General features: G+C 36.6%; 2 protein-coding genes across 3 annotated transcripts; both read left to right on the top strand.

Moving 5' to 3' along the window:
• The first annotated feature begins 807 nt into the window (after window positions 1-807).
• LOC132617737 (uncharacterized) lies at window positions 808-7,776 on the top strand. Of its 2 annotated transcripts, XM_060332811.1 has the most exons (5): window positions 808-1,399; window positions 2,623-2,831; window positions 3,323-3,430; window positions 4,090-5,741; window positions 7,742-7,776. In XM_060332811.1, the coding sequence occupies exons 1-4, from the start codon at window positions 1,108-1,110 to the stop codon at window positions 4,774-4,776; spliced, it is 1,296 nt and encodes a 431-aa protein (XP_060188794.1). In that variant the 5' UTR covers window positions 808-1,107; the 3' UTR covers window positions 4,777-5,741; window positions 7,742-7,776. The 2 variants fall into 2 exon arrangements, with proteins under 2 accessions (XP_060188794.1, XP_060188795.1); XM_060332812.1 differs by lacking the exon at window positions 3,323-3,430.
• A 51-nt stretch (window positions 7,777-7,827) lies between these two features.
• LOC132617736 (G-type lectin S-receptor-like serine/threonine-protein kinase At2g19130) lies at window positions 7,828-10,989 on the top strand. Its single transcript, XM_060332810.1, has one exon. It carries the CDS (start codon window positions 7,966-7,968, stop codon window positions 10,423-10,425), a length of 2,460 nt encoding a protein of 819 aa, XP_060188793.1. The 5' UTR covers window positions 7,828-7,965; the 3' UTR covers window positions 10,426-10,989.
• Window positions 10,990-11,630: the final 641 nt, after the last annotated feature.

Here is an 11,630-nt window from a genome sequence, read left to right as displayed (position 1 = left end):
AGGCCCCAAAAAAACCCCTTTTGGGACTTTTCTCTCACTTATCTGACAAGGATACTCGCCTTGATGACACTTCTATTTGGGTGTCTTAAAGTATTCATATAATTTATAAATAGTTAATGTATGACTCTCGTTTCCTAAAACTTTTATATCGATCTAAACAATTTAATTTTAAGATATAATATTTGCAAAAAATAATTAAGAAAGTTTAGTTACCAACTTCCTTTGAGATTAAAAAAAAAAAAAAAAAACTCAAAAGAGCTCACCATTTTTAGAGCCCATTTGGATTGACTTAGAGACTATTTGGATGAACTTATTTTAAGCAGCTTATAAGCTAAAAAAAATAAGTTAGAGTCTATCTTGTTTATGAAATGCGCTATTGGCACTTTTATACTTACTCCGTCTTATGAACAGGAAAAACGAAGAACTTATGTCTTTTGCGAGGAGCACTATATCTTTAGTTTCAACACAAACTTCTGTCCCATATTTAATGGAAAAGTTTTGGTTGGAACAAAAAGTGCACCACTTCGTTAAATAATACTCCATTCGTCTCAATTTATATAACACTTTTTTTTTTAATCAGTCAAAAAACGAATGACATTTTTTTTATACTTAGCAACAATTTAATTCCAAAATTTTATTTTACCCTTAATGAAATAATTTTTAGCCACAAAATTATTTTTTGATTTATTTTAGAACACAAAGTTCAAAAACCTTTCTTTTTGTTTGATAAAATTTCGTGTCCAGTCAAATACGCTAGTATAAATTGGAACAGAAGGAGTAGTAATGCTCTACGTGAAAGATATAGGATTATTTTGAATCAAAAGTACAAAGATAGTGGGACTATTTTGGGTGTTTTCTCAACTTCCTCTTCTCTCTCTTTTGATGAAATTTTCCCAGCAAAATAGCGCCGCCTCTAAAGTTTCAAAATCACAATCCCCGCCAAACCAAATGCTGTTCAATTTCTCATTGTTTGTACCCCCAATCTCCTATTAGCATCTGTATAATCCCTGTGCAAATATAAACGCACCAAATTCACTAAATTGCCTACCCATAACTTGCAATTATGCCAACGTACCATAGTTAATACTCATTGAATCAAACAGAGCTATGGAGAGTGGAATGGTATCAGTGGATCGTTGGTGTGGTGGAAGCCAAGTTTACTTTCTAACTCACCTTCACGCGGACCATGTACGTGGACTCACTCCTAAATGGACACGTGGACCCCTTTACTGCTCCCGCATCACTGCTAAGCTTTTTCCCATCAAATTCCCTGGATTTGACCTTTCTCTAATTCGCATTGTTGAAATTGGTCACTGGCACTCTGTTTCTCTACTTTCTTCTTCATCTGGTTCTTCTACAACTGTCTATTTCATGGCCATTGATGCTCATCATTGCCCTGGTATTTCACTACCTTTTTTTGCTCACCACATGTTTGATTAATTGCTTGTGTGATCCAAGCTTTCATGTAGAAGGTTGCACATTATGCGTGATTTTGCCATGTTGAATATTGGAATAAGAAAACTTATTAAATATAGAAAAATACACTTTTTTTTTTAGACAGACCGAAAAGGAAAGTCAAACACTTAAGTTGGGACAGACGAAATATTATTTAGTTGTCGCATAGTTTCTTATTATTCAACGTGCATTACTATTTGTTGCTGCACTTGTTTTTGTATGTTGCTATTTTACTGTCTTATTTTTCTTACAATCCTGCCTCGGGTACATTTCTTTGGAGCCGAGAGTGTATCGGGCACAACCTCTCTACCCCACAAAGGTAGGGGTAAAGTCTACGTACATCCTACCCTCCCAGACCCCGCTTATGGGATTACACTGGGTATGTTGGTGTTGTGATCCATGCTTTCATGTAATTCAATCTCTACAGTTACCTGCTGGAACAAGATCAATAGGTAGTTGCAACTTACATTTGAATAGATACTCGCTGACAAAGTTCGTTCTAAAAGGCGATTCTTTTTTGCTGGCCTGATAATCGTAGTCCTTAGTTCTGTTATATAGACGACTAAAGTATATAAATTGACCCATTTTCATATGTTTTTGTGTCAAATAAATGTTGAACTGACACGAAGTCTTATACTATGGGTATAGTAATGTGGTAGTGGTTCTTTTTTCGACGAAGAGTAAATATTTATTTATTAAGTATATACTGAGCGGCGTTCACCTTTTGGTTCAGTAGGAAGATTTTATATAATATAGTGTTGTTTATTTTTCTCCTTATTGTTATGGGGGCAAAAGAGGGGTTTTGGTGGTGGTAGTGGAGTGTATGTGGGTAGGGGGTGGGGGTGTTATATGCTGTTGTAAAGAAAGAACAGGTGACATGGATCTCTCTGTAGAACTTAGAAACCGTTTTTCGTTGTAGTGTTTAGCTATAGAAATGTCTGCGGACATCCTACCCTCCCCAAACCCCACTTGTGGGATACTGGGTATGTTGTTGTTGTTTAGCTATAGAATGCTTCAGAAACTTGGCCTTTATACTTGATTTGAATCTCATTCCCTTCACACACATCTTCACATGTAATCGTGCTTAAACTTGTAACAACTAATTATCATGCTTAAATTGCTGGCGGTTGTCCGAGTTCTTCTGCTAAAGTATAAGCACTAATACAGGAGCAGTAATGTATCTGTTTCGTGGTGAATTTGGCTGCACACTGTATACTGGGGATTTTCGTTGGGAGAGCACAAGTGAGAGAGCACAAACTGGAAAGACCATGCTGCTTAAAGCTATGGAGGATGTAAAGCTTGACATGCTTTTCTTGGATAATACTTACTGTAACCCTACCTACTGTTTTCCTTCACGTGAAGTTGCTGCAAAACAGGTGCATGCTCTTTTTTGTATTTCTTTCTACTTTGGGGAGCAATTGTGTGTAAGACATGTAGTTGGTGTACTGTGACTAGTTGAGTGTTTAGTTCGATGAATAAACCTTTCTTTACTAGTACATTTCTTTGCATCTCTGAAGCTCTATTGAACTTTCCTTAAGCATGAACCCCTTGAATCAAAAGATAAGTCTAAGCGGTATAATTTCTTAAAAGTCAGTTGCTTAGATGCGTAGCTTTTCTCTATCGATTTATCCAAAAGTTTACTTAATTTATTGTGCAACATATGCTGTTATTGCTGGTATTTTGTAAAATCATAAAGGATCCTGCTCTTATGCCACATTATAATACCCTTTTCAATCTTAAGCTGTGAAATTCCAACTTGTAGAAGCTGTTTAATAATTCTGATTTAATTTGCCTTATGTTACACGATTGATGAAGTTATGGTATAGAACATTGACAAACTGGTTTAATTTCTGATGAATGATTCCAGATTTTAAGCATCATATCCTCTCATCCTAATCATGATATTATCATTGCTGTTGATACACTTGGGAAAGAAAATCTTCTGCTGTACATATCACGTGTCCTGAAAACAAAGGTACTTCCAACCTTTACGAAATAATAAGCGCTACATTTTCTTTGGTGAGTCAATATTATGAGGTATCCAAGAACTTAAATTTAATTAATTAATTTTTCTCTTTATAAAGAGGTTTCCTTTCATCCAAAAATTGACTCCAGTTTTTTACATTGGTTTCGTTGCAAAATACTGAATTTCTATCGATAACCGTGGTGCACTTGCGGGAAACTCCTTGCCAAGGGCCTGTGCACCCCCGGGATTAGTCGGGGCTCAAAGAGACCCGGACACCCGGTGCTTAATCAAAAAAAAATACTGAATTTCTATCGACGCCATTCCAATTCAAAGTTTACCAGAACTTACACTTTATCTTGATGATCAGTAGCAATGCAGTTATCCTGGCAAATAGTTTCTATATTCTATTGTTTGGAGGTAGAAATACTTAGGATACCAATAGATGGGATCTCTCTCTCTCTCTGTTGTTAAGTATTAGTTTCTTGCTCCAAAGTTCGCAATTTCAAGTTACAGCCTAGTTAGTAAATCTTCAGATTGTTTCCCTCTGGATATTATTAGTATACTTGTGTTTAAAACTAAAAATACTATTCCTTTCATTATGTACTCTTGGACACTGCCAACCTATTGGCAAGTATTTGTGCTTCAACTGCTCTTCAACTGTCCTGCAGATTTGGGTGTGGCCAGAACGCTTACAAATTATGCATCTTATTGGGTTCCATGACATCTTTACGACAAAAACTTCAGTGACAAGGATTCGTGCTGTTCCTCGTTACAGTTTTAACATTGAGACTCTGGAGGGACTGAATACAATGCGTCCGACCATAGGGATCATGCCATCTGGTCTCCCTTGGGCGCCAAAAGCTTTCAGAGGAAAGGAAAAACTTTCCTTGGAATCTCCTCCTTTGCTCCTTCATAACAGGTGGCACACAAATATTACTACACCAAATGGAGATCCGTTAACTGCAGGGAGATGTGATCAGTACATATATACAGTTGCTTATTCTGATCACTCTTGCTTTCCGGAGTTACAAAAATTTGTTGAGTTTCTCAAGCCAATTAATATCAAAGGCATTGTATCTTCAACTGCTTCTTATGTTGACCCCCTTTACCACTTTGGAAGCCTTTGTCGAATCCAACAAGCATCAGAGCTCTCATGCCAGAGGCTCAAAAGTAAAAGATACGAAAAAATTGGAGTCACTGACACAAAGTCTCCCTTTGGATGCACCAGTACAATGCAATTAGGGAGGAAAAGGAGAAAAAGACAAATTTCTGGTGCAGGTATTCATGTTAGTAGGGTGAGGTTGTTGAGAAGAGAGAGAAAAGGAGTAAAGATTGTTGACACAGATCCTGATTAACCTACTAGATGGCTTTCACTAGCTATTTTCAAATGCACAGGTTCTGAATTCATTCCATTGTGTGTAATGAAGTTGAACTTGCTTCCAGTGAGTCAGTAGGAGCAGAAAAGGGAGCTTAGTTTAGATTGTAACTTGTATGTCTCTAGATCATCTATTAAAATTGAAGAGGTGGCGAGTTCAGTTTCCTACTTGGTCTCCACATGGCTCATATTACTTTGTGTAGAACTTTTCTCAAAGATTGTGGACACGTGAATATCTTAATATTTTAAATTACACTCTTAACAGGAAGTAGATTCTTTTGTACAAATGCAACACCCTTAGAAGATTTAAGATCAAATTATACTCTGACCAGTTCTGTTACAAACATTTAGTTTGGTAGACAAGATCAGATTGCATAATTTGCTACTGTTGTCTAGAGTTCCTGTGGAAGAATGTCTACAATCACTCAAAGGTATTGTTACTTAAAATATCCTGTAATTTACTTGCTTCAGATAGTTTTTTGTGATAGGTTGCTTCAAGGATAATTCACACATCTGAATGTGACTTTCTATTTCTTTTTGATAATTTATGCATATAATCAGCAACTCCTTTTTCAGCGAAGGAATATCGATTAAATGTTTGGCACTCTTTATCCATTGAGGAAATAGCTCCTTTGGTTCTTGACTGGTAACACTGGCGATGGTCCTCTTCTCTAGAGAGATCAATACGATTCCATGGGTCCATAGTCTCATATATGAAATGTAGGTTAGACCGCTAAAGAAACTATATATTTGCTGGATGATATAATGCGGCATCCCTCCCCCCCCCCCCCCCCCCCCCTCTCTCTCTCTCTCTCTTGCTGTATGTTTCTGACTCTCTTGCAGTGAAGTTCCAAACCTCCAAGAAACGCTAGCCGATCATTCCAGTTAATGGTGTATCCAATGGCCACGGCCACCCAGTATGGTTCCAGACTCTCCACCAGAAAGGTATAAGAATTCTCAGATAGCAAAGCATTTTATACCTGTTTCGTCTTTATGAACTTTTTTAGCCGGCATTTAGTCCTGTAGGTTTGAAGGGAGTTCAGTTGCAGTTCTTTAGTTGAGTTAACTACTTAAGTTGGGTTGAAGTGTACACTTTTTTGCCTGACAGATAAGCATACTTTTTATGCACTTAACTATCTGGTTCAACTGTTCAAGGTCTAGATCTGTAAGCTAAACTGTTGTTTGACAATATAATATGCATAAATTACTTTAATACATGGGTGGCGACAAATGTTTCTTTATGATATTTGTTGATAAAAATGTTACATAACCGTGGACACATTAATGTTCTTTTTAAATGTATACCACCTGACTATGAATATTTTAAAGATAATGTAAACTTAATTTTGAAATAGTACTTTGTGACTGAGTATCAAATTTGGATGAGAAAGAAGGGGAAAAAAGGAACGCAGCTATTTGATGTCTGACTGAGTCTTGGCTTCTGGATTGTGGCTTCTAGTCCTTCATAATCAGAGTATTTTAAGGTTCCAAGGTGTGTTTTCATTCTTACTGAACTGACCTGACTGATGTTGTCCCATGACTTTGCTTATGTTTTACAGCGTACTTGTGGAAAATACAGAAGATCTTGTAGTCAACATTTGTTGGTTTGACTGATTAATAAAGAAAAATACTACTATTAGTTTCTGTAAGACTATCTTCAGCAGTATTAAAGAAAATATTTAATTTCTTACAGAGTTTTCCTTCTTTTTTTTACTAAGCATCCTTTAGCTTGAACCTCATTATCTCCCTTAAACAGTTGTCCTTTCTTGTAGGAATTCGCTTCATTATTTTTTAAATTAAAATGTTAGATTTATGTATCTTACTTAAAATCTCATCTGGTCCATTGCGAATTTTGTGTTACCTTATTTGCTTAGTGTATATTAACTGTGTAACAGAAATTTTAGATTTCTTGATCAATTATAGGTAAGTGATGATTAAAACATAAGCCTATAAAATAGCAGTCCTCAACTTCTTTGGGGACTTGGTTTAGCTATATCGATTAAACAATGCTCATTCGTCGAAAAATTACATGCTGAACACCTTTTGCTGGAAATTAAATTGTTTTTACAGAAAACAACATTGTGTATATAGGTCAAAATTACGCTTGCTAAAAGTCCTAGCTTCGCCACTAGGACATGGGGGTTTGGGGTTTTGGGGGGGAGGGCGCGAGGGGAGTTGAAATTGTTTACTTTCTAAAGTTGGCAATTCTATGTGTACATGTTATCAAAAGTAAATGGTAAAATGATTCTCACCAAAATGGTTGAATCCAAATTAACGTTTTCCAAATTCTCACTTACTTCGTTTCTGCTGGTATTTAAACCTAACACTCATTCTAAACCTAATTCATTGACCACTAAACTACATCCTTATATGCAAATACTTCTATTATTTAATTTTTGTGAAATGAAATGCAAGGACTTGCTGATAGTTGAAAAAACAAAGTCACGCCTCATGCTATTGTGCATCAATAACCTAATCATGGTTTAATGGTCGACCCATTCCAGATGAAATATTTGTTCAGTTCAGATATGTTATAAATAGCCACGACCGGCAATAAAATAGTTTTATGTCTGCCATATACTGTATATTTTGCAATTATGATGCAGATGCACCAAGAATCTCGTTATTATCATATGAATTGCTTGACCAAATATTTTGACCCACAAATAACTACTAATTGGAATTAGGCAAGATAAATCTGGTCAATTTTGAGTATTTAAAATTTAAACAATATAACAATGAAAATTTGTTTAGACTCTTATGTGAAAATTTCACCATAGCACGTCGCAGTGATTAATGTAAACAAGGTGTATTGTTAATAGAAAAATTATTTTCGGCATTTATTAGTAAAACTTAGTCCATGTTCCTGTTTAAACAACATCTTCCTTGTTTTTTATTCAATTATTATTTCTCTAATTACTTCTTTATATTATTTTGAATTTCAGACAGAAGGATTAAGGGTGAAAATGTCAATTGAAGATAGCCCTGTTGACTTGACGCCAGACCAAAAGTTCTGTTTTCCAGCAGTCATATGAAAGTGTTTGTTGCCCATTTTCAGACTGACCCATTCTTCAAGGTTGATCCCATGCATGGTTTCTTCCAAAAAATGATAATATAAATCTCCTTTGTTCATCATATCTTTGTCCTATCCACAAGCTCTGAGCAAGAAATGGACATAAAAAACAATTCTTTTCTCTTCATTTCTTTGTTATACCTATGTTTCTCTCTAAAAACCCATCTCTCCTATGGAGCTGATACCATCTCTGCAAATAAATCTCTCTCTGGAGACCAAACAATTACCTCTTCAGGTCTGAAATTTAAGTTGGGTTTCTTCAAACCGGGTAATTCTTCCAACTACTACATAGGCATCTGGTACAATAGAATTACACAAACTGTAGTTTGGGTTGCAAACAGGGAAATACCTGTTTCTGATAATACCACTGCAGAGTTAAAAATCTTAGATGGTAATTTAGTACTTGTTAATGAGTCTAAAACTCCAATTTGGTCCACAAATATCAGTTCCAGCAAGTCAAATTCTGTGGTAGCAGTTCTCTGGGATGATGGTAATTTAGTCTTGACTGATAGGACTAATTCAGGACCACCACTTTGGCAAAGTTTTGATAACCCTGGCAATACTTGGTTGCCTGGTTCTAAACTTTCTTACAACACTGTTACCAAAACAAAACAGCTTCTTACTTCATGGAAGAGTTTGGATGATCCTACACCTGGCCTGTATTCACTTGAGCTGGACCCAATTGAGAAGCGGTATATTATAAGGTGGAATAGAACTGAGCAATATTATGACACTGGATCATGGAATGGCCTTATTTTCAGCGGGGTGCCTGAGATGAGATACAACTATCTTTACAATTTTAGCTATCAGGTCGAGAAGAATGAAAGCTATTTTACATATTCACTTTATAATGCTTCTGTCATATCAAGATTCATTATGGATGTCTCTGGACAGATTAAGCAACTCTCATGGTTGGATAATTCAAATCAGTGGAATCTGTTCTGGACTCAACCAAGATCACAATGTCAAGTTTATGCCTTTTGCGGGCCATTTGCTACCTGTCAGGAAAGCTTGCCCTTTTGTAATTGTTTGGATGGTTTCAAGCATAGTTCAGAGACTGATTGGAATCTAAATGATTTTTCTGGAGGATGTAAAAGGAAAACGAAGTTGCAATGTGGCAACGCTAACGGGAAGAAAGATGGATTTTGGATGTATCCCGGGATGAAAGTACCTAAAAATTCTCAACCTGTTGCTGCTGGGAGTGCTGCAGAATGTGAATCTACCTGTTTGAATAATTGCAATTGCACTGCTTATGCTTATGTCAGTTCGTGCTCGATTTGGAATGGTGAACTCTTGAATATGCAGCAACTCTCACAAAATAGTGGTACAGGCAAATCGATCTATGTTAGGTTAGCTGCATCTGACATCCCAAAATCCAAGAGTAAGAAAGGAATTCCAATTGGTGTTTCTGTGGGGTCTGCTGCTGCCGTAGTGATTGTTTTGGGCCTTATTTTTGTTGTATACCGGAGAAGGCGTAGGCATATTGTTGGAAGTGGGAAAACCGTGGACGGTTCATTGGTTGCGTGTGGTTACAAAGACTTGCAACACGCGACTAAAAACTTCTCGGAAAAGTTGGGTGGTGGAGGCTTTGGTTCTGTTTTCAAAGGGAAACTATCTGATTCATCTGTTATTGCTGTTAAGAGGCTCGATAGCATCAGCCAGGGAGAGAAGCAATTTCGATCAGAGGTCAGTACAATCGGGACAATCCAACATGTTAATCTTGTACGCCTTCGTGGATTTTGCTCTGAAGGTAACAAGAAACTGCTGGTTTATGATTACATGGAAAATGGATCGTTGGATTCACATCTTTTTACCGAACAGCAGTCAGATGTTATGGATTGGAAAACGAGGTACCAGGTGGCGCTGGGGACAGCTAGAGGATTGACTTATCTCCATGAAAAGTGCAGGGATTGCATTATACATTGTGACATAAAGCCTGAAAACATCCTCCTTGATGCACAATTATGCCCCAAAGTAGCAGATTTTGGCCTGGCAAAGCTTGTTGGGCGCGACTTTAGCAGAGTTCTTACAACTATGAGAGGAACAAGAGGTTATCTTGCACCGGAATGGATAACAGGGGTGGCCATTACAGCCAAAGCTGATGTTTATAGCTACGGGATGATGCTTTTGGAAATTGTATCAGGGAGGCGAAATTCGGAGAATTCTCAAGATGGGAAAGTGAAATTCTTCCCTAGTTGGGCTGCACGTGTAGTAGTTGAGGAAGGCGATATCCTTAGCTTATTGGACTATAGGCTGGAAAGAAATGCTGATGCTGAGGAGGTGGCAAGAATATGTAAAGTAGCGTATTGGTGCATCCAAGATGATGAATTACAAAGACTCTCAATGGGTCAGGTTGTTCAGATTCTTGAAGGAGTTTTAGAGGTGAATTTGCCTCCTCTCCCGCGTTCTCTTCAAGTTTATGCAGACAACGACGAGCACATAGTTTTCTTCACTGAGTCATCATCGAGCCAGACTAGTTCACAAGCTCGGAGCAAGACTTCAAGTGCAACATCTCCATCCAAATGCACCGCAGAGTCTACGAATTCCGGGTGTTGAAGATGACTTTCAACTACTTCTTGCAATGTATATCATTAGTAACTATTTCTAATTACCTATGCTTAACTGTCTAAAATAATTTAATGGTTAGCTCTATCTAGCATTACTTGTTGAGTCTGCTGGGTTCGCTAGTTCTATTTTATTTCATACTTTTGGTAATTTTGTGGTGAATTTTAGAGTGCAAAGTGAATAAATACTTGAAAAGATTTCAAAGTGTGGAGTTAACTTTCTACCTATTCTTTGAATTGATATATCTAATTATAATCTGATAGTGAAAAAGGTTAGCAAAAGAGGTATTCCTATTTATATTCTCGTGTGTGTAGTATACCTGATTGATAATAAAAGGTTACGCCAGGTAAGTTTTCAAATTTATAGTTTACCATGGAAGATAAACAAGGAAAGAGGCCAAGAAGAGTGAATTTTTACCTGTATGGATTTTCTTAGAAGACGAGGTACTAAACCATTTTAATTGGTGGATTGACTTAGCTCACTAGTTTTTTGGTAATTAGAAATTTTATTATGAGGGAAGAAATATTAACAGTTATGCTGCGCGAAAAGTGTTGAAGGGTAAAGTCCTTTAGTAATTAAAGTTTTGTCGTGTCCGGCATAACTTGCGTGATATAATCTAAACTATGCTGAGCGAAATTTAATGTTATGCCACGCGAAAAGTGCTTGAATGACAAATGTTAAATTACACTCCTAACAGGAAGTAGATTCTTTTGCACAAATGGAACGCCCTTAGAAGATTTAAGATCAAATTATACTCTGACCAGTTCTGTTACAAACATTTAGTTTGGTATATAAGATCAGATTGCGTAATTTGCTACTGTTGTCTAGAGTTCCTGTGGAAGAATGTCTACATTCACTCAAAGGTATTGTTACTTAAAATATCCTGTAATTTACTTGCTTCAGATAATTTTTTGTGATAGGTTGCTTCAAAGATAATTCACACATCTGAATGTGACTTTCTATTTCTTTTTGATAATTCATGCATATAATCAGCAACTTTTGTAGCGAAGGAACATAGATTAAGTGTACACTTTTTTGCCTGACAAATATGCATACTTTTTATGCACTGAACTATCTGGTTCAAGGTCTAGATCTGTAAGCTAAACTGTTGTTTGACAATATAATAACATGCATAAATACATGGGTGGCAACAAATGTTTCTTTATGATATTTGTTGATAAAAATGTTACATAACT

The sequence above is a fragment of the Lycium barbarum genome, chromosome 11 (assembly GCF_019175385.1).
Source record: "Lycium barbarum isolate Lr01 chromosome 11, ASM1917538v2, whole genome shotgun sequence".
In the NCBI taxonomy this organism is placed as follows: domain Eukaryota; kingdom Viridiplantae; phylum Streptophyta; class Magnoliopsida; order Solanales; family Solanaceae; genus Lycium; species Lycium barbarum.
This window is presented reverse-complemented; position numbering and strand designations above follow the sequence as displayed.